At 47.1% G+C, this 26,433-nt stretch overlaps 1 protein-coding gene and 1 long non-coding RNA gene across 2 annotated transcripts; one reads left to right on the forward strand and one right to left on the reverse strand.

Annotated features, from left to right (window-relative positions):
• Positions 1 to 9,029: 9,029 nt before the first annotated feature.
• Positions 9,030 to 26,104, reverse strand: LOC119919651. Its single transcript, XR_005447714.1, has 3 exons — positions 26,024 to 26,104; positions 20,423 to 20,630; positions 9,030 to 9,486 (listed from the first exon to the last, which is right to left on the reverse strand). It is a non-coding gene; the product is annotated as an uncharacterized LOC119919651 (long non-coding RNA).
• LOC119919650 (tripartite motif-containing protein 54) lies at positions 13,689 to 20,748 on the forward strand. Its single transcript, XM_038740229.1, has 4 exons — positions 13,689 to 13,895; positions 14,874 to 15,032; positions 16,742 to 16,912; positions 20,039 to 20,748. The coding sequence occupies exons 1-4, from the start codon at positions 13,722 to 13,724 to the stop codon at positions 20,672 to 20,674; spliced, it is 1,140 nt and encodes a 379-aa protein (XP_038596157.1). The 5' UTR covers positions 13,689 to 13,721; the 3' UTR covers positions 20,675 to 20,748.
• Positions 26,105 to 26,433: the final 329 nt, after the last annotated feature.

Below are 26,433 nucleotides of genomic sequence, written 5' to 3' on the forward strand. Positions count from 1 at the left end.
GAGAGTTCAGCATACTCTCAAACAGTGTGGGGTAAGCTGTATACCTCTAGACTGTAAGCTCGTTGTGGGCAAGGACTGTGAGCCTGTTGTTGGGTAGGGACCATCTCTATATGTTGCCGATTTGTACTTCCCAAGCACTTAGTCCAGTGCTCTGCACAAAAGTAAGCACTCAGTAAATACGACCGAATGAACAAATGATTGACTGTACCTGCTGATTGTTATATTGGCCCCTCTCAAGTGCTTAGTACAGTGGTCTGTACACAGTGACAGCTCAATAAATACGGCTGACTGACCATTCTATGGGGGGGGGGGGGGGGGTGCTGCGGCAGACAGGCCAAATGGGTGGGTGACAGGGGGGTCTCCTACAGCAGAGGCTTGGAAATGATGAAGGTACCAAGAGGCAGCCTTGAAAACCGAGACTAGCGAGAGGCAGTCTTGTAAACCGAGTCTGGCAAGTGAGGAATTCTCTTTTCAGGCTCAAGTCATGGAATGGATTTTATGTCTCTCACTGGTCTTGTTCGCCGCATTTGCACGCATGAATCACCAGTCTCCCCATCCTCAAAGCCCTACTAAAATCATATCTATTCCCAGAGGCTTTCTCTGGCTCACCCCTCACTTCCCCACCCTATTTGTCCCCTCGCCCCCGCCCCGGCCCCCTTCTGCAAGGCCTCTGCACTTGGGTGTGTACCCCTTAAGCATTTTGATTTTCATCCCACCCTCAGCCCCAGAGCACTTATGTCTCAATCCTTACACTCTGACATCTCCCCTATTTGTAATTTATTTAACATCTGTCTCCCGCTCTAGACTGTAAACTCTTTGTGAGCAGGAATTGTGTCTACCAATTCTGTAAAATTGTACTCTCCCAAGTGCTTAGTACAGTGCTCTGCCCACAGTCAGGGCTCAATAAATAGCCTCGATGGAGAGAGAAGATTTCTGTATCAATGTCATATTCGAAAATCGAAGGAGAGCTCTATATAGTAAAATACAACTATGAAAACCGCAGAAACTGTGGACACCCCTGGCATTCTGTTTAGCCATTTCAGAAAAGAGGCCAAAACCTGAATAGGCATAGAGGGAGAACTACGTTTTCCCCCACAGAGGTGCTCTCTTCCAAACGAGATTCAAATGAAAGAGCCAAGCGCTGCCTGATTTTTAAATTAAGGAAGACATTTGCTGGGAAAGCTAAATTGAATTTAAACAGATGAAATATTTCAAGTCTTGTCAATTGAAATACAACACTTCTAAAATAGAAAATGTAGTATTTTTATAAATACTGCCAATTACTTCCTCTGGCAAATGCTAAAGCAGGAGAAAACAAAACAAGATCTTTTACGAGCCGTTGTAATTTCCTAAAGTGACTATCCTTTCTGTGATAAGCTGGACTGCCCTCTGCAGGATGGTTTAAGGCAGGCTTAAAGTTCCTCACTTGGAGCCTGAGTTGGACAAAGCTCATTGGTCTAGCCAAAAGTCGTAACGATTTATGTTTTTGCACCAGAGAACGTAAGTCCTGTTCGCCAAGCTCTGTATATGTTGGCAGCTGAAGACCGGGCTGATTTTCACGTACAATTGAAACATTCATTTCGACTAGGAGGCCCAAAACCCAGGTCTGATGGTAAGGCAGTTTTCTATTAGAACCTGGTGTGCACACTTAATGAAAGCAAAAGACCTGAAGGAAATTGGACTTGACCTAAAAGCAATCAGGCAAGTTAAACATTTTAACGAAAATAGAAAAATCAGCCTGCTGGATTAGTATTGCACTGTTTCGGTGGTGATCGCTGTTCCACCTTGTCACGGTGGTGCCACCGAATAATAGGGAAGGGCTGGGGACCTCTCATTGCCTGGAAAAAAAATCATTTTTGGAAATAAAGTGGTTCACGAAAATCAATCTAGCTGCAAAGCTGTGTACATCCTTGGCCTCAAATCTGAATTGTACCTTCCTTGTTGTTGGTAAAATACCTTGATGCTAATTAAATCAGGACAGGCACAATGGCTCGCTCCTTCTAATTAGGCCAAAAGTTTATAAGCCCTTTCATGGGATTTTCTATCCGGGGGAAATCAGTGGTTGCTTACTGGTACTGTGCCTAACCAATTTTTGTACATCATTTTGGCTGTAATTTGCTAGAATCTGTTTTCACTTTTTTCTCTACTCATAGTTGGGTTACTTTTGCTTAATTGGCTATTTCCTTTTGGCAGATCACTGGCGTTTACAACATTGCAGGCAGGGATGGCCTCGCTTATTTTCAACCTTCCTTTCATGACAGGGAATGTCTGTCACTGTTTCACTGTCCTCCCCAACACCCCAATGCTAATTTTTCTGGCGTAAATTAGTCATAGTTTAGACGGCTTTCCAGATTCAGCTGGGGAAATGGGCCAGAATGGCCCCTTGGAGGAAAATGGGACTCCTACCCAGAGGTTTTAGAATAACACCTGAAACCAGTTTGGAAACAATTTGCCCATTTTGTTCTGAAGAGACTGTGCTTGCAGAAACGTTGTTTGTACATATATATTGCAAACCCTTCTGGGTCTTCAAATGCCTTCTGTAATATTTTCCCCTTTGGCTGCAAGTAATCCTCTCCTCGGAAGTTCTAGGGCGTGGTTTGGGAATGTACTGCAGACAGGCTGACCCCTAAAGTGCCAAGTGCCTCTAGCTCCTTTGTAATGTATGCCCGCCTGCACAATTGAGGAACCCTGACCAAAATACTAAGTGGGGAGCCCTAGCCTCCAAAGGGGAGTTTACACACAGGGTTGTTTTTGTATTACAGACTAACAAGCAGTAATAAATTTTGATTTACAGATAAACCCAAGAATGTGGCTAAAATGCCCCTCATGCTTTATCATTAATTTGGCACCAGATTAGCGATGTACCAAAGGGAAGTTAAGTAGCCACTCAAACGGTTAGATGGCTGACTATTATTTCCTGATAAAAGTGGCTGGGAGAAGAATTCAGCCAATCCAAAGCCTTCTTATTCACAGTGGCACATTAGGTTTTAATTGTGCTTTTTTGGATGAGCTGATTTCTGATTAGTTGAAGTATACACAATAAGACTGATTTATAAGCAATCACAATGGAGCTATTCAATAGTAGCACTGTGGTCAACCCTTATTCTCCTGCACTAGGATCCATTAAAACCATGATTGAATCTGCATCTGCTTCAACCACTTAAGGAGGTAGAAATAAAGTCATTGTAAGGGAATAGTGGCATAGGATCTCCTGCATTGAAAATGTAAGTTTCAAATGTCCCTTGGAATTTACATAGCAATATGAGTCCATTATCTTGGGCCCATTCTCCTTGCATTATCTCTTAATTAAAATGTTTTCTTTTGTGAAAGGTGTTTCACTTTTCAGACTGCCTGGCTTCGCTGTGGGGGAGGTGGGGGGAGGGGAGGCCGGGGGCGGGGAGGTTGGGGGGTGGATTGGGGAGGAGGAGAAGAGAAGGAGTGTGGAGGGAATGATCTTGTACAACTCAGCTAATGTCCACAAAAAGCAATTATTTTCCCAAGTACTAACCATCATGATGTGGCATTTAGTTCTGACATGTTTTTACAGTGCATGTCAGAAGAGAGACCCTGCTTCCCTCCTAATTCAGCAGCTGTCAGTCCTATGACAGCTTTTGGGGTTGGTGGGGGGGATGGGGGAGGGCAGCCTAGCATTCTCGTTCAGAATCATAGTTCAGATAACAACGCTACATGCTGGCTGATTAAGAGTTTCCTTTTGGGTTTTAATTGGATTCGATTTTCGGTGGGTTAGTTTACCCCTTCCCGTTCGTTCTCTTGAAAAAGAAAATCCCCCAACCAGTATTCTTATGATGTGGGCTGTATAGTTGAAGTGATGTGTTCTGCTGGATGTATCTTCGGGCCAGGCAAAGTGATCATTATGCGTTTCACCTCCTTAAATGACATGATGACTGGGCTGCCTGGTTTTGGAAAGGATTTCTTTGTGGAAAATTTCCAATTCTGACTAGAAACTTCATGGGGGGGGAAAAAAATCTAACTTTTGTTGCCAAACTCACTGTGGCAAGGAGAGTCCACCGTCCATGGACCTGCCTGTCTATAGACGGAGAAAGTCATCCCTCTGACCTAGTGGAAAGAGCCTGGGCATCAGAAGACCTGGCTTCTAATCCTGACTCCACCACTTGACTGCTGTGTGACCCTGGGTAAGTCACTTAATGTCTGTGCCTCAGTTTCCTCATCTATAAAATGGGGATTCAATCCTACACCCTCCTAACTTAGCTTATGAGCTCCATGTGGGACAGGGACTGTATCCAATCTGATTATCTTGCATTTACCCCAGAACGTAGTACAGTCCTTGGCACATGGTAATTGCATGACAGGTATCATTATTATTATTATTATTGTTATTGTTACTATTATTTCCTGGTTCCAAGATGATGCTACTGATGGTGAGATTCTTTTGGCTGAAAAGACCAATGTGTGACTGACACTTCCTTCCATGTCGTTGGCATGTCAAGATAGTTTCTTGCTGCAATAGTAGATTTGTTCCATACAGGCCCTGTCACTGTTCTAGTTCTTGGTTCTCTATTTGTTCCGGCACCACAAAGTTCAAATTCACCAGGTGCAGTCCTTTGGTGGCTCAGTTTTGAGATTGGTGACAGGCAAAGTTTCTGGTACCCTTTCTAGCCCTTTCCCCATTAGGGGAGTAGTATGTTCCTAGACTGGGCTGCTCAGAATCATAGGGTGCTGTCTCACAGCCCACGCTGGGTATCGAGAAGCTCATCTGATTGACGGAGAGCGCAGGGCGGAATTTCCAGCCTCCAAACCCTGTTCCTCCATCCTGCTGCTGTCCTAGAGAGCCTGGTGCCAAGCAAGCTGGCAGCAGACTGAGGGCAACAATCACAATGAAGCTCCCAGGACTCCCAAGCACCACCTGTCAATTGGGCTCGATCCAAGCCAATTAGTGAGCCCACTCGATTATGCAACCTCATGGCTGAAAATTCACGTATGAATGGGCTCAGCTTTAAACCAGTGCTGAAATGTTCTGACAATTAACTGTTCGCTTTTCTCCTCTGGAGCTTGACATGCTTGGGCCACTGAGAAACATGAGTTTGGGCTTGCCTCTTTTGGGGGAAAAGAGCAGGGGTTTTGCCCTCTGTTGTCAAGGCCAATGAGTTATTTTAGTGGAAGGGGCCAATAACCTTGACTGTATGCCTTTAATCAGGCATCTCCAACTCCTTCCTTTGGGTAGGCTGCTTATGCTGGCATTCATTTGTACGTGGGCCATACTTTTAAAAAACGCAATGCTAAATTACAAATAAATTATTAGCTACCTAATAATATGTTATTATTAAACAGAAATGAACTTAGTGACTAGAACTATCCCCAGAGTGATAGCGATGAAGACATGCTCCCCCTTCCCGGCCCCAACACACACAAACCCTCACCTAGTCGCAGCAATAGGAAGCGAGATCCAGTTGAGCCTGCCCCGCCTCACCTCCACCAGGAACTGGGCTCGGGCTCCAGGCTCATTGCTGCCAACCCAGGGTCAGGGGGCTGATCTCAAGGGTTCAGGGTAGCCCCCTCCCAGGACCCCAGAGAGCAGCCCCTGGAAGCAGCAATGTACTACTTAGGCCCCATAGCACACCATACGCAGCCCAGGGGTTATAAGTTTGACATGTCTGCCTTAAATAATGCAAAAAAGAAAAGAAGAGACATTTCCATCTTTCCCACAGGACCCTTTATTGCTTAGGAACACTATTTTATTAAACACCAGACCCATCTTTGATATACAGAAATAAAGGTCAGGTCCAGAAATAATGTAGGTGACAGATTATGAATCCACACTTGGTTGCTTTTTGTGTTGAATTTACTTTCTTAGACTTCTTTTTCAGTAGTACACATGCATTAAGAATGCACTTTGAGTCGGTGCTAATTACTGAATGATGTAAATGGCATTCCCTTTTAAGTCGATCATGGTGTTTTCTTTTATCCACCATGTGTTCATGAGCCTAGGCCCAGAGAGCAGGAGAGCAAGCCGGATGAGTCCCCCACCCCAGCAACACCCACCTCTCTTTATGTTTTTTTGTTCTTCAGGCTCTATGTCCTTCTTCTCCTGGGCTTCTCCTGGGCTTAGCCCAGGAGAGGGCGGGTGGGGAGGGGAGTGAAGGGAGAAGGGGCTTCTGGGGAAGTGCGGTGATTCCCGTCCCATGCGTCCTGACACATGGAGAACAGTATGAAGTTCCGGCTGCACTTTAGCACATGGCTACTCTCTGTATTTTAATTTTATTTACCTTTCCCACTCTTTCATTATCTTCACACGGCACTGCCATTACCGAGAGTGTATAAACTGGATCCAAGCAACGAGAGGGAGGTAAGCAGGGTTAGCTATTTCTCTTTTATATGTGTCCTTCCACTGGCCTGACCCAGAAAGGGGGGCTTCAGGGGAAGTGGAGCTCCCCCTTCTCCTAGCTTCCTAGACTGTTGGCTTTGATCTTCTTTAGGAAAAAAAAAAGATTGGTCTGAGGAAGGCTGGCCCGTGGAGATGGGTGCGGGAGTGGCGACTGAGGCGGGCAGTTTCGCAGTCAGTCAGGCGATCACTGGGGATCTGGCCTTGCCAATCGGTCCAGAGGGAGAAGTGACTTCCTGGCGATGCCATGCTGTCCCCTGAAACCACCCGGGGCCCAGAGGCCCTATCCTCATGTGCCTGCCATCTTCCGCCTCCGGTCTGGCCAGTTGGGTGAAGAATAACTATGCTTGCATTGCTGCTGCTGCTCTTGTTTGATTTTTCATTTCGCTTTTCCCCAGTGTTTTACAAATAGATGGAATAGACTCCACCAACCCTTTCTGAGTTCATACTCAACACAAAATGGGTGAAGTGTCTGCTGCTGCAGCTGGGCTCAAAGAGGGACTCTGCTTCCTAAAATTACAAATATCAAGTGTGGTATTTGTTAAGCACTTACTGTGTGCCAAGTGCTGCAGAAGGTACAAGATCATCAGAGCACTCGCAGTCCAAGGGGGTGGAAGAAAGGTGTTTAATCTGCGTTTTACAGATGAGGAAATTGAGGCACAGAGCAATTAAGTGTCTTACCCAGGGTTGCCCGGCAAGCAAATGGCAGAGCCAGGATGAGAGCCCAGATCTCCTACGCTCTTTTCGCTAGGTGGGAACGTGCCTACCATATGTGTTATATCGTCCTCTCCCAAGTGCTCAGCATAGTGCCCTGCACATAGTAAGCGCTCACTAAATCCGACGGACAGGCCATCGTGACCGCCGATCACACCCTTTCTTCCTCTCGGCCGCTGCAATGCATGCTGCTCAGCAGGAGGAGCCTGGTCAAGAGAGTGTGGATGGCTCAGAGCAAACCATCCCCGCTACTGAGAAAACAACTCAAGCACATATCCTGCTGGTGCCAAGACATACCTTTACCTTCTTGACATTGGTGTCGGAACAAGGCTCACCCTGAGTGGCCAGAGGCCAGAAAAAGGACACCACTGTATTTTCAGGGACAAAACGTTTCTCTCTCAAGGACCCTTACACTCAAGGGTACAGTCTCACTGTCAGCAGGGCTGTCTTCAGACCAAAGGACAACTCTGTAACATATGTGTTCATCAGAGCAGTTAAACCACCCACATTAGACAATAGAAACATTGCTTTGCCTCAAGGTGATGAACCCTATTGGATGGTTTGAGCCCTTCTGCAAGTTCTTAATATTGAATACCCAATCAAAAGGCTAATATCATTTCTAGAACAAAGATTCATTGAGAACAGGCCAACGGCCCCCCACACCTCAAACAACCCTCTTCCTTCTCTCCCTGCCCCTCCCCCTCTCCTTCTCAACATCAGGTTTGTTTCTCCAAGCGCTACACCAGGCCAGGGAGTCGAGGCCACACTGGGCCGGGCTGCTTTCAGCCCACCCCTAGTCTTGCTGCTGCCGGGCCACCCTGAGCTCTTAAGGTAACCAGAAATCCAGAGGGGCAGGGGTATGGCCTGAACAGGGCAGGGCCGGAGAGGTGTAAAAGGAAAAATATGGAGGTGGGAAATGAAAAGGAGGGAAAGGGGAGGGACAGGAGAAAAAGGGGAGTGGGAAGCTGGGTTGGGGTAGGGGGGAGCTATCTCCTCCTCCTCCTTTTCTTCCTTTGCTGCCCCTGCCCGGCCCCAGGAGTTCTACCTGGGTTGGAAGGCCTGGTGCCATTGCCACCCACCAGCGCTGTGGCCACTGGAACTGGATATAGCCGCCAGGCAGCAGCGAATGGAATAGCAGAGGATAGCGGGCAGCAAACGGTGGTGGTGGGTAGCCACAGCCACTTTGTCGTCAGCTGCCCTAAAATGGAGCTGCCCTCCTGAGCTAGCTGCCTCGGCTGGGCAGCACGTTTTCAGCCTCCCCGTGACTCCGATCGCCAGGCCAGAAAGGCCATTTCAGCCATGGTGACGACGGCAGTGGCAGTGGCTGCTTCCTCGTCCTCCCCTAGCCAAAACAGCCATTATCCTTGCCAGCTGCAATTGAGGGGTTCTGTCAGTCAGACTACAGCGGGATGGCAAACGGTGACCATCCGCCCATCCAGGGACCTCTGGTCCCCTTTGTCCTTCTGCCCCTGGGGCAGCGTGGCCAGGTAGAACCAGCGCTGGGTCCAGGAGTCAGAGGAAATAGGTGCTAATCCCGGCTCGGTCGCTCACTTGCTGGGTGACCTTGAGCAAGTCGCTCTGCTTCTCTGTGCCTCGGTTTCCTCCTCCGTCAGATGGGGATTCCCCATTCCCATTCACCCTGAGACTGTGAGCCCCACAAGGGGCAGGGACTGTGCCTGAACAGAGTAACGTCTATCCACCCCAATGCTTGGCACGGAGTAAGGGCATAACAAATATCCCAGTGATTATTATTATTGGGGCAGGAAAATAGCTCAGCTTTGGGGAAAGGAAGCTGGGCCCACCTGATTGCTCTGCTGCCCATGGCGAGCTCCCACTCACAACTTAGGTGGGAGGAGCAAGGCTGGGGCAGACAGAGGTTCTCTGTAAGGAGAAATGTGGAGAAGTGGTTCTTTATTTCAGGCGGTGGGGGGAGGGGGGACGAGGCGGTGGAGAGTACTGGGAAGGGGAATTTTTTTTTCGTTTGAATAGTTTTTTTTATTTGAAATATGTTATTTGGGATTAAAACGACAATGGGGCTAGGCTTTCTGGGAAGACTTGGAAATGTATTCCTTAAGGTAATTAGCGAGCTATTGTGGTGTTTGTTAAGATGGGAATTTACTGAATAGCCCAATTTTTACTTGAAAGCTGAACTCTGAAAGTGGCAACCTAGTAAACACTGTGGCCGATTGGCAGCCCCGGATTCTGAAAATGTGGACTAAATCCGCTGGTCTGAGCCCCGAAAAGGAAAAATGCAAAATCTACAATCCAGCAGGTTTGGAACCACACAACTCGAATGTTGAGGAAAGTGACAACTGGTAGGGCAAATGGCGACGGGGAGCAGTTTTACGCTGAGAAGAATCCAGGGTTTGTCAGCACATTTCTCAGCGCCCGCTCTCCTGCTGCCATTGTTGCTGAAACAAGAGAGTATAAAATATTTACTAATGAAGTCTCTTGCTTTAGCCTCAGAAGCGCTTCGCGGCCCGACATTTTCACAATGGAATTTTCCTTTTCCAGAGATGAAGCTGCTCTTTATTTGCAAATCTTTCTTAAAAATCCCCAGATCCCTTTAGAGAGTTCTTGCTGCGTGTTCAAAATTCAAACATTTATCATTTACTTCAGAGAATTTCGAGGCAGTCTGTTCTCCTGTCCCAGACAGCTCTAAATTTCCCCTCAATCCTCTTTCTAAATATTACTGGTTTAAAGTAAAACATTTTTGTAGCTACTGACTAATGCGTGTATTTCCTTTTTTGGCCGCCACCAATTCTAAATGCAAAATAATTTACCAGATGTTTGCTTTCCGGCTTTGCATATTTAAAGGTTAAAAACAGAAGACTTGCCTGTTGCAGTCCCAGAATGCACATGCTTATTTATATTTGATATTTTTAAAATTTGGCAAAGAGGCTCGAGTAACTGCTAATTTTCAAACACCAAAAGGAATTGTTTTGAGCCTACAGTCTCTCCAAAGGCTTCAGTTGTCTGACTTGGGAAGAAAACAGACTCTCCCCTGTCTGAGTGCCCAGCAAGCTGTACGCAGCACACCCTCGGCCATGGAAAGTTGCCCAAGCGGCTGCTCTGGCAGTCCCTGCTTGTGAGAACAGCCCTCGAGTCTCCAGTCTAATGAAGTCTCCAATACGTCACCTCTCAAAAGTGAAGTTGTATTTTGTTGCTCAAGTATTAAGCAACAGATTCAAACCTTATTGGAATTGCACAAACGAGTGAAAGTCTTTCCCTATGGAACTAAATGGGACAGATCGCCGAGTTGGATGGAATGAGAAATCTCATGGCTTTCAAAAGAATTTTCATAAGCAGAATACAGCCCCGCAGTGTGCAGGCTCCCAGAGACTCCCCTGGCTGGAAACGACCTTGCGAGATCGCCTAGCTCGCCCCCCTCCCCCCTCTGCCCACACGTTTCTCTCTTTCCCCCTCTTAGCCCCCCCAACCGCCCCACCCCCTCCCTCGCCTAAACCATCCGAGACAAATAGTTGAAAGATCTTTCTCTGGCCCTTCTGACTAGTCCAACTTTTCCAAAGTCGAATGAATTTCCGTTACTAACGGATGTCCCTTACCCAGTACACGGTGGGACTCGAGGGGATAGCTGCAGCCTGGCCTGAAGGTGAGTAATGGATAAATGGCATCAATCACTCGGGATCCAACCAGGCTACAGCAGTAAATGTAAGCATTGTTTGAGATTTTTTTTGGACTCGTGGAGAAGCAATATGATCTTGTACTGGAACGGGACATCTGGAGACTCTAACTCAGCCATGTCAAACTCACTCTCACAGATGGGCTGCTTAGGCAGTCTTACATTCGTACTTGGGCCTCACTTCGTTTTAAAAGCTGCAAATTACTAATACACTCTTTGTAACATTATTAGCAGCCTAATTCATGTATCGAATAAAACAAAAGGAAAGAAAATTGGAGAATAAAATGATTTTTATGATTTTCTTGCAGTTTCGGTGTTAGTGAGGCTTCTATGGTGGTGGAAAAAAATGGTCTGAGACTAGGGAGAGAAAAAATGGAGTGGGAGGGAGAGAGAGAAGAGAGAGGCAGAGAGAAAGTAGAGAGACAGAGATACAAAGAGAAAGTTGAGAGGTAGAGGTACAAAGAGCGAAAGTCGAAAGGCAGAGATACAAAGAAAGCAGAGAGACAAAGAGAAATTAGAGAGAGGCAGAGATACAGAAAGTAGAAGCAGAGACACAAAGAGGGAGAGAAAGCAGAGAGACAGAGATACAAGGAGAGAGAAAGTAGAGAGACGCAGGGATACAAAGAGGGAGAGAAAGTAGACAGACAGAGATACAAAGAGAGAGGAAGTAGACAGATACAAGGAGAAAGTAGAGAGGCAGAGATACCGAAAGAAAGTAGAGAAAGAGATGCAGAGACACAGAAAGAAAATAGAGGCAGAGATTCAGAGAAAGTAGAGAGAGGCAGAACTACAGAAAGTAGAGAGAGGCAGAGATACAAAGACAAAATGAGAGCCAGGATGAACACAAAAATGGGAGGCAGAGAGAGACAAGTAACAAAGACAGTGAGACCCAGATGGGCAGGTGATGGAGAGAGAGAGAAACAGAGACATCAACAGTGAAACAGAGAGAGGGGCAGGGAAGAGAAGGCAGGAAAGGGAGAGAAGCCCAGACAGAGGGGGAGAGATGTACAGATGACAAAGGCAGAGCGAGACAAAGACAGAATGAGACAGGATGAAACAGGACAGACACATAGAAACAGAAACAAACCAGAAAGATAAAGAGACACAGACAAAAAGACAGAGAGAGAAAGAGAGAGAAGCACTGATAAGGAGAGACAGGGAGAATCCCAATGGAGAGAGAGACAGACGTACACACACTCACACACTCTCACCACAAAGAATGATGATAGAGCCATCTCCTATCAAGCATGATGAAGGAGCCTCGGTACTGGGATCTCGGGACCAACAACCTGCATGCAGGAAGGGATTATAGTGCTAGTGGTTTGCTCAGGACCACTCGTGTTCTTTCGCCCCTTGCAGTAATGATCCTGCTGGGTCACGGTGTGCAACAAGCTAGCAGGTGGGCAAGGGTATGACAAGGATTTTCTTTTTAATCTGCAGGTCCATTTACGGCCAAAGTGACCATTCAATCAATCAGTGGTATTGACTGAGTGCGTACTGTGTGTGGAACACGGCACAAGCGATTGGGAGGGTATGGTATAACTGGGTGGGTAGACATGTTTCCTGCCCATTAGGAGCTTACAGTCTAGACCTCAGCTTATGCAACACTGTTCTATGGCACCCTGTGGTGTTCTGTAAGGCAATAGCCTCAACAGCCGCCGCACTCTTTTCTGCTCAAGTTAGCCTGCCATTTCTCTCAGGATTCCTGCTAGGCCTGTCCACCTCACCACCCACCCTAGGCGGTTCTTCCATCAGAAACCTCCATCATTGATGGTGGAGCCCCAGCAGGGCAGGACTGGGACTGGATCCCAGGTCTCCTGATCCCCGGAGAGCACAAGCACACATGCGCGTGCGCGCACACACACACACACACACACACACACACGCCCACTCACACACACAGAGACAGAGACAGAGATAGAAAGAGAAAGAAAAATGACCTTCCCCTTGGACTGCAGCAGCAGGAGGGAGATGTACAACTCCTCCCCCATTTTAGCTGAGCTCCAGGCTGGAGGATCTGCTGCAACCACGGCTCTCCTTTCCGCCTGGAGCGGGAGCAAACAGCTACACTGCCAGAAGTGGGGGAGGGTGCCTCAGCTGCATCTTTCTCCCTCGACTTTTCAGCCATGGCCAGCTCTCCTGCAGGCAACAAGTGGGACATACGCTCGCTCTAGTTCCAATCCTTCCTCCACTGTCTGACCGCAGGGAAAAGCACGGGACTTGCCAGCACCGTTCCCCTTTATCCTCAGCTGTACAATAGAAATATCTGAACCTGACTTCCCTCTATCTCTCAGGGTTTGCTGTAAGGATAAGTGGCAGGCTGATTGGAAAGCTCTTGCAGCTCTCAGGAGAAAGGTGCTGTAAGAGCCCAAGATGATAAGAGAAAACGCGTTCAACTTAAATTGCAAATAAGAGAGGCTGTTGCTAGGGAATTTTATGAAAGGTTATTCAGTGAGACTGTCTGAATAAATTCTAATGAGTGAGTGGCAGACGGAGAATGTAGTCCATCTGTGGAGTTTCCCTCAGAGAAGGAATGAGAGGAAAATGGAAAAATTCACATCTGATTCAAAATCAGAGGTGGGATACAGTTCTCAAGGGTGGGGGGAGCTGGGAGGCAAAGAAAATCGGGTCTGTAACCCATCTTAAAGGGAGCGTCCTCTAGACAGAAATATGTTAAATGTGTGTGGTGAAAGGAAGTGGCGGGGTGGAGGGCTGGGGGGAGGGGAGGGAGTCTAGCTGTCTACATTTCTGCCTCCCATGAACATAGTAACAGGATTCGAATGAGGTGGAAGCACATATTGATGGGAAATGAGTTAGCTCGGGATTTCAATTAGGGCTCAGTTTGAACAGGGAGGCGAGACTGAGTTTTACTTCAGTGCCAATACTTCAGAGACAGCAGTCATGACTAATGCAATGTCACTAAGGTTTCCATGGAGACGGGTTGATGCATATTCTGGAACTTTGGGTGATAGGTGGCAGAAGTTGACAAGCTTTGGACGAGCCATGGAGGCTTTAGGCAAGGTGTTAACCTGCCCAATCTGCCTAGATCTTTTCACTCCACCGGTGATCGTCCTGAATTGTTCGCACAACTTTTGTAAGGTGTGCCTCGATCAGATTCTTCTTTGTCAAAATTGCACTCATATGAACGGACAATTCTGCTGCCCCATATGCCGAAAAGTAAGGAAAGCTACTTTTTTCCCTCGTATAGCTAAGGGACCTTCCTTCCTCATCTAGAGAGGGGCCCGGAGATGGGGGGTCTAGAGTGAGGGCGGGCAATTAATTACTTAGGCCGCTGCCATCCGTCAGAGCAGGGGTTGTGGAGCCCATTAAATGGTGGCCAGGGCCTGGCCTCGTGGGCTGTATTAGGCTCACTCCTGGTTTTGAAGATGTGGGGGTGAGGGTGTGGGGATGGGGGGTTGGGAGGGAAGCACAGGTTTAACTTTTCATTTTGAGTGGGGATGAAGGCAAGGTAGGAATTTTACGGGGGCTGGGGACTGGGAGGCAGGGTTACCTCTGCTAAAACTGGCTGGGTCTGAAACATCTGTTAAAAAAAAAAACCAACGAAACCTCTATATCCATAAATTCTGAAGCAGAAATATAGGCAAAGGGGAGAGAAGGAGAGGGAGGAAAAGTGAGTACTTGTGTGTCTCCTCTTCCTTCACTACTGCTTCTGCATCTTTGCTGGGTGCCAGAGATGGGTGCGGGTACCCTGGTGGGGGCGGGGGGGGGGGAGGAGTGGCTTTTAGGTCTTCGTTTTTTTTTAATTCAGCCATTCGCTAGCTGAAGACATAAGTTCATTTCCACCCAGTTGGGATGGCCTGCTGTAAGGTGAGGGAGGAGACTTTATGAATAGTTGGTTTAAAATTCTTTGGCATTAAGCCACGAGCGAAAATTTCAAACTAGACGAGCAACTGGCTTGAGCCAATGGTCTGCTTCTTTTAAAAAAATGATTGGATGGTTGACAATTTTAAAGCTGGATCCCCAAATTCAATTCCTCCCAGTGTCTGGAAATTGTGAATGACAACCCTATCATTTGAAAATAGTTGAAAGAAGTCGTGAAATATTTGGTTTCTTTTAGCATGAGGTCAATTATTACCAGATCACTCGATACTAAATAATTTCCTCCATATTTTCATGGTCTCTTTAATACCTCAGGTGATATATTTGAGAGGCAGAGGAACAACTGGGTTACAGAGGAACATTCTGGTTGAAAACATGCTGGAAAAATTTGAGGATGAACAAAAGGTTTTACAAGCTAAGGAGCAAGATCAGATGTCTCAAATGTGTGAAACACACAAAGAAATGATGACTCTGGTATCAATTTTTATTTTCTCTTTATTGATATGATTTAGCTCTTCAGCAGTAACTATAGCCACTCCAAGTGGGCAGGGGTTGGCCTGGGGGGGGGGGGGGGGGGGGGAGGAGTACTAACTGGAGCTCTTGGTATATGACTCCAGGGCAATGCGTATACTGTGAGCTATGTTCTCTCCTATAATCCTTGTTTGTCAGCTTAGGCCCCTTTGGAAATTAGTCCAAGTTACTTTTTACTAAACAGCGGCTCCAAGGTCTGACATTGCCCTGGAGGTCTGACATTGCCCCCTAGGTTGCCTCTCTTGTTTACAGTCTGAAGTTGGCCCTGCTGGAGATAGGAGAGAGGGACAGGTGACCAGGAGCCCATCGGGGGAGAGGGAAATCTGATAAACTTCATACACATTAACCATAGGATTAAAGACTAAAAGGTTTAAACTGCCACTCTGCTCTAAATACAGCCTTAGTTCAGAAACCTGAGTAGCCCCTGGTTCCTAATCTTTTAGTTGACATCTAGTTCCCTGCCACCATCTTTGATTGCCCTTTCTCTCACCTGGAGTGATAATACTTAGGTTACCAAAGTGAGAGCCTCCTGCCATTTTTTAAAATCCCAAGTCACTAAGCTTAGGGCTGCCCCTTAGATTTGTTAAAACCTTTATGTAGAAAGTGTCATTTATTATAGAAATGTCTTTGGAGTACATTATGAACTGACTTTGATTTTTATACGACATAATGCCTCACCACTTCAGAAAAGGGATTGATGATGTCACAGAAGAGCGCCATGGGCGATTCCGCCACACTGCATCCCTATCATATTTCAGTGGCCATATCGTTTTTTTATATCGAGCACCACTCAATTCTTTCGTGATTTAAAAGAAAAAAAAAGGTCCTCTCTTTCACATACGTGCCGCTCCTGAAGGGAGCTTGATTTTTTTTCCCCTTTGAAGAACTGCCGCTACCATTCCCCCCAACTCTTCATGCCCCACACCTCCCCGTCCCCAACCCCAGTCCTCCTCTGAATAGTTCTAGGGCCTTTGCGGAAATCCACCTCACTCGGCCTCAAAGACATAATTACCTTTTCTAATATGGGTATAGACTGCTATACCTGACAGCGGCAGCAAAGGTCCTCGATCCTTTGCTTATCCCATGTCCCATCCGGAGGCCCCCCCTCCAGCCAACTGCCTGTCTGTAGAAATGAATCGACTTAAATTTGCTAATGATGAATACTTGTGGGGCTCACAGTGATTTATGAGGGGTGGTAGGGATGGGGGAAAAGAGTAAGATTGATTTCAGAAGCAATCTGTTGCTGTGCACGGCCCCAGGGCGTGCGTGCGCGCGCGCGTGTGTGTGTGTGTGTGTGTTCGTTTGGGGTGGGGGGACAAGAGCCAAAACTGATCCCCCAGTCAACAATACCTTTGCTACAAAATGGCAATGGCTACCAGCATTGTTTCTTGATACCAAACTCAAATGTTATAGTATTGCTTCTGCTTCCCTTTCAAAGGGCTAATGTCACTGCCTCACTTGGCTGCTAATTTTTGATTGCTGCTGACTTTGGATAACTGCCTCCTATTTAGAAGGAAACCATTATCCTGGGACTGCAGTCCCATTCACTGACTAGCTCCTAAATGTATGTGTGTGTGTGTGTGTGTGTGTGTGTGTGTGTGTCTGTAATAAAAAAGAAAAAGATTTCATTTGAGCTTTCTTTTCTCAATCAGATGTGCCTCTACGATAATGAGCCGATATGCGGGACCTGCAAACTCTTTGGTGACCATAAGTCTCATAAGGTTATGAAAATTTCGGAAGCATATGCGGCCAGAAAAATTAGTTTTGTAGATGATTTACAGCTGTTGCTTCAGAAATCAGAAAGCACAAAACTAGCGATTGAGGTATGGTTCATGTGACTCATTTCCTTTATATTATATAAATAGTGGGACAGTGTAATGTTCAGATTCAGACCAGCATTCTGATCTGGCTTCCAAGCAAATAATAGTAAGGCTTTTCATCCCAAGGAAGAAACAGCACATTATTTCTCAAGGCTGATTCTCGTAAGTTATTCACAAGTCTGTGATCTTTTGCTCGTAAGTCTGCAGAGGGCAGGGACCATGCATGTCTTTTGCTACTGAGGTACTCTCCCGAGTGCTTAGTTCAGAGGGCCCTCATTAATGACTGCTTATTGATCGATCTAGCTCTGAAACCCACTGACTTTAAAAATCTGGGTATTGACTCAAAAATCCTCATTCCAATTTTTGGGACCAAATGTTTACATTTCCTAACTTTTTACAGACCTAAACACTTTTTCTTCAACATACGGGTTTCCTCTCCAAAGCAGATTTGAAATATAAATCTGAACTTTGGATTCTGAAAACAAGAAGGGAATTATGAAAGCCACACTACACCGGCACGCTCTGTTGCCGCTCTGAACACCCTCAGCCTCTGTTCCTGATCCTTCAGTCTTTCCCCGGGTGCAGCCTGTGCCGCGTTACACTGCACTAGGTTTATATCAGTCCATTAGTGGGTTTATCATGTGCAGCACATGAATGCAGAGCCCTGTGCTAAGAGCTCAAGGAGAGAACGCCAGACACGATCTCCCCCCTCAAGGAACTCACAGTCTAAACCAGACCTATACAGTTAGATAAATACATAGGTAGTTAGCTAGCTATAGAATAGAGAGCTCTAGCTATTGGGTTTTTTGTAGATGATCCTTCTGACAGTGCGATCCTATCCATGCACTGTTTCCAGTGATGGCATTCACAATAAGTCCAGTTGTAAGCAACACAGTGTGGGATTGACGCTTCCAAATTGCGTGCACGTAACTTGACTTCTCACGAATGCCACATCTAGAAACAGTGCTAGAAGGCCCTCTTCATGAGAAGAGAGCAGTGGAACTTCCTGGAGACCATCCATCCCTCCATCCCCAGGTCACGTTAAAGGACTCTGTCAGCTTAAATTTTACTGTGTTCATTAAACGCCCACACGCCCATATGCCCATGAGCATTGTACGAGCAATGGAAACAAGACAGTGGTTCCCTATTTCTATTTCTCTCATCTGAGTTCCAAGTCTCCTCTATCATTCTCAAACTTTTAGAAAAGTTTTGTTGCTTCTACTAAAATGTTATTCCTATGCCTTGTTCTGTTTGTTCAATTGAAAATTCTAAGTGGGTAGGAACATTTTCAATTGTGGATGAGAGGAGGTGAAGGGAAGGGTAAGACTCTGATGCTTGCTCTTGAGAATTCCAAAATTTGCACTTACTGAATTGAGTGCCAGACCCCAGGGAGTCCTAATTGACTGGTTAGGTTATTCACGGAGAGAGGATTTGTAAGTAGTTTGAATCAGACATGAGGAAATTTGAAGGGTATTTTGCAAGACATGGGGTTCGGAGCCAAGCAAGTGACTTCTGTGGTGATGGTGACTCCGAGTTCACTTCACGGCAAACATGAGATTGCCCAGTGGGAGTTGCCTTTACGCCGAAGCATTCTTCAGCATAACCTGTTTCCTGTGAAGACCCATTACCTCACAAATGAAACAAAATTGATTAATTCAATCTAATGCCCATTATGAAACTATTTCCTCTAGTTTTAATTTTCTAATGAGTTCTTTCAGCTAGATGAAATAGAGCAATCCCCCAATGTCCAGAAATTCGAACCAACTTGATTTTTTTTAATGGGAAATGGAAAACTGACATTCATCTAGTTATTGTCTAAATTTCCATGGTGTGGAGTAGGTCATTTAGTTAGTGCCTGCTGGGGTATTGCCTAATTTCTTGGAGGAGGGGCGGGGAGCGGTAAACAGACACAAAAGAAATATCTGGAATGAAGAAAACGCAAAGTATAAGACACAGAAATGAAATCTATAAACATACATTTATACTGTACGTACGTGAGCTAGATTAGTGAAACACTATGATTTCCAGTCCCTCCCGGTCTCTTGTACTAACTACAGTAAGCTAAACTCTTCAGCAGGAAGGTCAGTTTGCCACAGAGAGTTCTTCAGTCCAATTCGTCTGAAATTGCTTGGGAAAACAATGAGCTCATGTAAATAAACTGCCAGCCTTTCATTCCAGAACTGGTTGGTGGCGCTGCCTGTTCCTCCATCTGGACTACAGAGCTCTGGGACCCAAGAAGAGGTTTTGGAGTGGAGTGGGGATAGTGGATATAAAGTTCCTTCTTGCCCATTCACGTGGAGCTAAAAGTGGACAAAATATTCTTCTCTCATGTGCCACTGTTTAAACATTCCTTCCCACCCCCCACCCCCCCAACCCCCGGGCTCCGGATTAGGGTTTGAGAGTTTATAAAATGGGCAGGCCTTCTGGGCAACACTGATTCACTCCATCTTCACCCAACTCATGGGAATCTAATAACGTGAACCCCAACCCCTTTAACTTTTTCCTCATGTTCACTCAACCAGGGAGATATGCTCCATAAAGAGCTCCTTAGGTTTCCGGAGAACTAAATCCCAGAGCAATGGGTGAACTCCCTGCAACCTCTAGATTAAACTCGGTAACAAATCCTCTCAAAACGAGCCTTGGTCGCATCTCCCCTTTTTCTCTTCTCCAGGCTCTTCCGGACACCAGCAGAGTGAGAAGCGGGGCAGACCGATAATCAGGTCCCCGTAGCTTTTCCCTGCATTTTCCAGATGAGCTTGGGAGGAAAACGGGGGTTGGCCTGAATTATCCAAGTAATTTTTATCACTCTCCTGCATCCCTTGGACATTTTAGAGCTCACCTAACTGTGTGGTCTAGCGGAGGAAAACAGGTTTTCAAAACCTGCCTTGAGCACCTACGGAGATTCCTTCCTGAGGGGAACGTGGTGTCCACTTCATACAAGTAATCACGACCCTTGATTAATTCCCACCTGTCTAGTCTCTCCCAGCTCTCAGAACAATGCTCGGCACACAGTAAGCGCTTAAGCAATACGATTACTACTATTGCCCTTGACCCCCTGGGCAATTCATCTCAGTAAGGAGCAGAAGTGGAGGTCGGGTCTTTTCCAACTCTGCCTATGCTTTTTTCCAGGAAGTTGAAAAACTGAAGAATGAGCTCAAGACAAGCACCGCGGACACCCAGGCCATGATCGAAATCATTGGCCGAAGCTTGATTAACAGAATCAAATGCAGAGTCACGGCTCTGAAAAACAAACTAGACAATGAACATTCTACTAAACTGGAGAAACTAAAGCTTGTCATCAAAGATCTTCAAATGCCAAAATTGCTTTATCAGCAAATGAAGACTCTCTTGGAACAACATTTGAATGCAGTACATTTCCATCAACAAGACAAGAAGATCAAGCAGGAGATGGATAGGGTTCTAAATGGCAATCTGCCTACTATTCCAGAAAGGGACAATATTTCAATCAAGGACTATTTTAGTGAACTTATCAAGGGAATGGACATTACTAACTTTGTTCTGTCCAAAGCAGACCATGTTATGACAAACTCCGCTGAGGGCCGTGAAGACTGGAACTCGGGGTCTTTGACACAGACTCCTCTGTCAGATGATATTCCCGACGAAATTTTCTGCCAAACGGTCTTGGCTTTATTTCAGAAAATAAATGAAAAAGAAATAAGTCTTCCTCAAGGCCCGACCAGCTCATCTTCATTGTCTGAATCTGCAGAAGAGAGTGATGACAGCTCAATGGAATCCTCAGTTTAAATAACAAGGATTGGAGATGAATACTTCTTCTATCACAGTATGTGAAGAACAATAACAATAAATAGAAAAATGTTCTCCCAACAATATATATGTTGTGATTTATTGCCTGGTACTTTCTTGATAATATTCCCTAGAAAAGCTGATTTAAAGCACATGCACGCACACACACAAAAGCAAACATGGTCACCGTGGGCTATATCACTGTTCTGCTTTATGAATAAAATAATTGCCCCAGTAAAACTGGGGAGAACTTTAAGCAAGGAAGGGCTCAGCAGTTGGGAGAGTGAGTTCTTAGCAATCGTGTTAGTTTAAAAAGGTATTTTTCACCAAATAGCAATGTCTGCGATGAGCCGGGGTGATTATCCTAGACAACTTATTATGGAATTTACTTGACTGAACTCTAGCAAGCTTTCCATGGGCCCCACTTTTCTATTTATTATTGCACTGAATTCCACAACAATTTAAACTCTGCACTCAACCCTGCCAGAACACGTGTTTTCACTATGCATCCTGGATACAGAGCCACGACAAAATTCGGGGACATGCTTCCAACAACACACGTTGCTTTGGATACAGCATGATGCGGTGCTGGAAGAAATGGCTGTGCACATCGAGACAGCGTCAGGCCTCGGGTGAGTGCTTCAACAACAGGCGTTTTTCTTATGGTGGGGTTCCGCCAGAATGCAATCCCCTTGCTACGGGAGAATAGGGTGTATTGATGGCTCCCTGAGCTACCTCTCTGTGTGTGATTTCTATTTCTCTGTCCTTGTGTACCCACTGATGCGTTCTGCTTCCAATTAGGAAGCCTGCCATAAACAATAATACCTTGAACTTGCACGCTGCTTCTCTTTTTCCAAAACACTTTCAATCATTCGTAACATTTTCTCATCATTATCTCCTTGTGAGATAGGAAGAAGAGAATGATTTTCTCCCTCTTTTTAGAAGGAAGTGCCTCACAGTGTGGCCATGACAGGATTAGAACTCAGGTCTTCTAACGCTCAACTCCATACTCTTTCCTCTCCCTGTGATAACGGAGAGAACCTTCACTTCGCTCCCTGCCCCAGTCCCTGGGCAGTGCCCTTAAATTGGAGATTATAAAAGGACTGAAATAGGTTTTTCAGGGATTTCCAGCAGGAGACTGAAAAAAGCCTGCTCAAAGTGGGTTGGAACTATGTTTTCCTGTCCTATTTAGACAGTCATGCAATTTGGTACCAGGCTTTTCGTGGGCTAGTACATGCACGGGCCTTTTAAGACGGCCCCTTAACCAGGGCCCCACAGCCCAAAGGCTCAACTCTCCCTCTTCCCCCCTCAATCCCTTCCCTCCTCTCCCACTTCCTGACTATAATATATATTTCTTAAGTATTCATTCAGTGACAGTATTAATCCATTCTCCCCAGCCATTTCTCAAACGGCTCTACCGTCTGCTTTCCAAATCTCGTCGCCCCCTACCCCGGCCCCCCTCCTGGGCCTCTTACCCCATTCCCTCTCACCTCTTTGGAACAGTTGATCCTACTAGTCTCTCTTCCCTGACTGCCATCTCAACTGCTCACGCTCTGCGCTCAAAGTTACCCGAATCCCCCCAGCCTCAAAAAATCTTCTCTGGATCCCACCGCACCATTCTGCTATCGCTTTCCTGTCCAAACTCCCCTTCCTGTCCGAACTCCTTGAACGTCGTCTCCACCTCCTCTTCCTCTCCTGACACCCTTCTCGATCCTCTGCAGCCTGATTTAATAGTAATAGTGGTATTTGTTAAGTGCTTACTATGTACCAGGCACTGTACTGAGCGCTGGGGTGGATCCAAGCAAATCGGGTTGGACACAGTCCCTGTCCCACGTGGAGCTCACAGTCTCGATCCCCATTTTACAGATGAGGTAACTAAGTCCCAGGGAAGTGAAGTGACTTACCCAAGGTTACACAGCAGACAAGTGGCGGAGCAGGAATTAGAGCTCATGACCTTCTGAGTCCCAGGTCCATGCTCTATCCACTATGCCACGCTGCTACCCGGATCATCTTTCCAAAACGCCGGGCTGCCCATCTCTCTCCATGCCTCGAACACCTTTATTAGCCACCCGATCCCCTCCACATCACAAGCGAGCTTGGAACCACAGGTTTTAAGGTACTGCATCCATTCTCTCCCACTTATTTATCCTCCTTTCTTCTCCCACTACACCCCGCCTCACGCTCTTCATTCCTCTCAAGCTAACCTCCTCGCTGTGCCTCATTCTCATCTCTCTTGCCTCCGAACTTTTGTTCGTGATTTTCCTAGACTGTAAGCGCCTCGACAGCAGGGATCGCACCCACTTACTTGCATGTACTCGCCCAAGTGCTTAGTACAGCACAGAGTAAGCACTCGATACATACTACTACTTGATTCCTCCTGCCTGTAACTCCGTCCTCCTTCAAATCTGCCAGACCGAAACTCTCCCCATCGTCAGAGCCCATATGAAATCCCACCTCATCCAGGAATCTTTCCCTGATTTATATTTCTTCTCTCCATGTCATACCCTCCCAACTACCACCCCCAGCCCAGAACCCGCAACCTTAATGTCATTCTGGACTCTCTGCTACCGTTCGGCTCTCCCGTTCAGTCTACTGCCGAATCCTGGCATTCGTCCTGCACAACAGAGCCCAGATCTTACACTTCCTCTCCACCTGGTACGAGCCCTGGTCTTGCCTCGGCTAGACTACTGCATCAGCCTCCCCACAGGTCTTCCAGCCTCCAGCCTCTCCCCACTCCATTCTATCCTACCCGCTGCGGCACGGATCGTCTTCCTGGAGCGTCCCTCAGCCACACCTCTCCTCAGAACTCTCCACTGGCTCCGTGTGTCTCTCTGCATCAATCATTAGCTCCTCAAGATCGGCTTCAAGGCTCCGCATAACCCGGCCCCACCTGACTTATCTGCTCTTTTCTCCCTCTATTTCCCCGGTTGCTGTCTTCATTCCCCCTGAGCCAATCTTCTTGCTATACTTTGCTCTCAACTCCCCTGCCTCCATTTCCTCACTCACACTGTTTCCCCGGCTTGGGAGCTCCCTCCCTCCTAACATCAGACAAACCACAGCGCTCCCCATATTCAAATCCCTCCTGACAGCCCACCTCCTCCAACAAACTTTCCCTCATGAATTTCCCAGAACCCTGAGCTATATCGGCATGGCCTAGTGGATAAAGCATGGGCCTGGGAGTCAGAAGGCCCTGGGTTCATTCATTCATTCATTCCATAGTATTTATTCATTCATTCATTCAATCATATTTATTGAGCGCTTACTTTGTGCAGAGCACTGTACTAAGCGCTTGGAAAGTACAATTCGGCAATAAAGAGAGACAATCCTTGCCCACAACAGGCTTACATTTCTAATCCTGGCTCCGCCACTCGTCTGCTGTGTGACCTTGGGCAAGTCACTTCACTTCTCTGTGCCTCGATGACCTCACTTGTAAAACGGGGATTAAGACTGTGAGCCCCATGTGGGACAGGGACTGTGTCCAACCTGATTAGCCTGTATCTATCCCAGTGCTTAGAACTGTGCTTGACACACAGTAAGCGCTTAACAATCACCATCATCGTCATTACCATCCCTCCAGCACTTAGCCAACTCTAGTACTTTATGACTGTATTTCCCCCCTCCTTAGCACTCACGTATATATATATATATATAAATATAAATTGACAGATAGATACGCCAGCTTTATTTATTTATTTTTAACATATTTCTTGTGTTCCTCTCCCCTGTTGGAATGTGAGCCTTTTGTGGATGGGGACGTCTCACATTATCCTGTACTTCCCAAATTCCTAGTACGGTATACTGCACCGAGTAGGCACTCGATACAAGCTAGTATTGCTACTATTCCTTTTGCGCCACCTCTGCACTTTCGCACCCAGAACTCCCACAGCCCTGCTGTATATTTCAAGCTACATGCCGTACTGTTTAAGCACTTACTTATCCACAAATACATCTTTCCACTCTCATCTTCCTTCTATCAATCGATCAATAAATAGCACGTATCAAGCTCCTACTGTGTGCAACACGCTGTACCAGCTGCCTGAGAAAACAGAGTTAGCATACATGATCCCTACCTTCGTGAAGCCTACGACCTCCCGCAGGAGACAGACACTACGAGAATTACAGTGAGTGGGAAGTAATACGGTATATACGATATAAAAAATGTGCACACAAGTGTTACAAGGTTGTATGTACTTAAATCTTCGCGCAGCATGGAAGGGCTAACAAGGGCAGTTGTTTATACAGTGCGGAGATTAATGATTAATCGGGGAAGGCCTCCCGGAGAGGTGATTTCATAAGGGCTTTGAAGATGGGGAGACCCTTGCTCTGTTGAATACGAAGTGGGGGAGAGATTTCCAGGCGAGAGGTCAGTGGCGGGAGAGAATAGAGGGAGGCACAGCGAGTAGGTTAACCTGAGAGGAACGAAGAATGCAACCCGAGATGTAGTGGGAGAAGCGCGAGGCCAAGTAGGCGGGAGACAGCCGATCGAGTGTTTCGAAGCCAGTGGTCTGGAGTTTCTGCTTGACTGTGGAGAGGAACAGGCAACCATTAGAGGGTTTTCAGGAGCGGGGAGATGTGCGCAAAATGGGGGTTTCGGAAAAACGAACCAAGCAACTGAGTGCCGGGTGGGTTGGAGAGAAAAGAGACTTGGAGGTGGGGAGAACAGTACGGTGACTGATTCAGGGGCCAAGCCAGGATACGCCAAGCACCTGGACCAACGTGCTGGCCGTTTAGATGGAGAGGAAAGGGCGGGGCTCGGAAATATCACGGAGGAAGACCGGACAAGATTTGGCAGCGGGCCCAATACGGGGATCGAAAGAGAGGGAGTCGAGAATAATGCCGCAGTTCAGAGCTCGAGCGACGGAGACGACGGTGGTGTCGTTGGCTGTGAGGGGAAAGTTAGGGGGAGGAGAAGATTCGGGAGGGAAGAGGAGAAGTTCAGTGTCGGCTGTCTCCGGGACGTGACGGTGGGCCCGTCCCCCCCCCCCCCCCCCAAACCCGGCTCGAGCTTTATTCCCCGTCAAAGCGGCGGGGCTGGAGCCGAGGAGCCTTAATCAACGGCTCTAAGTGATACTTCAAAGCGGGGGTATGCGTAAATGACCTCTGGAACTGAATAGCCCTGAATAATATATACAATCATTTAATCAAGCTCCCGATCTTCAAGGAGCTCGGGCGCACTTTTCAAGGCATCGTAATCAGTATAATAGGCTGCTTCAGCAGCCTTGCAGAAGGCTAGCGACTCTCAGCCCCATCCCGAGAGGAAAATCAAGTCGGCCCGTTCCAATTTCCACCACGTTGGACCACGGGGCCCGTCCACTGGCTGGGATTCCCTGGGGCACGAATTTTATTTACCTCTTCGCCTCCGAACCCACCGGGGCGGCTCGGAGCGAGAAAAGGCGCCATCTCTGCGGGGCCACGTGACAAGCAGGCGGGAACGGGAAGGGGCGTAGTGCATTCCCGGGTTGGCCTTGAGCGGGAAAAAAAAAAAAGGCTCAACGTCCATCAGTTCGGGGCGTCCGCCAATAGGGAGCGAGAGACGGCGGCGGGAGAAGGGGGAGCGGGCGGATTGAACGCCCCTCCTCCCAATGGAAGAGGGAAACGCGCCCCCTCCCCGACGGGGGGCGGGACCTCTCCCTCGCATCCAATGGGAGGAGAGATGACGAGGCGCGGAGGTCGGGGGTAGAGTTAAACGTCTGTCCGTCCTCCCCTGCTCCACCAATAAGGGGGCGGGTGGCGACTCCGCCACCACCACCACTACCACC

The sequence above is a fragment of the Tachyglossus aculeatus genome, chromosome X1, assembly GCF_015852505.1.
Source record: "Tachyglossus aculeatus isolate mTacAcu1 chromosome X1, mTacAcu1.pri, whole genome shotgun sequence".
NCBI classification, from domain to species: Eukaryota; Metazoa; Chordata; class Mammalia; order Monotremata; family Tachyglossidae; genus Tachyglossus; species Tachyglossus aculeatus.

Coding starts and splice junctions, on each gene's coding strand:
- LOC119919650 (XM_038740229.1), top strand. CDS start 13,722: ATGGAGGCTTTAGGCAAGGTGTTAACCTGCCCAATCTGCCTAGATCTT. Junction 13,896..14,873: donor GCTGCCCCATATGCCGAAAA/GTAAGGAAAGCT, acceptor TTAATACCTCAG/GTGATATATTTGAGAGGCAG. Junction 15,033..16,741: donor ACAAAGAAATGATGACTCTG/GTATCAATTTTT, acceptor TTTCTCAATCAG/ATGTGCCTCTACGATAATGA.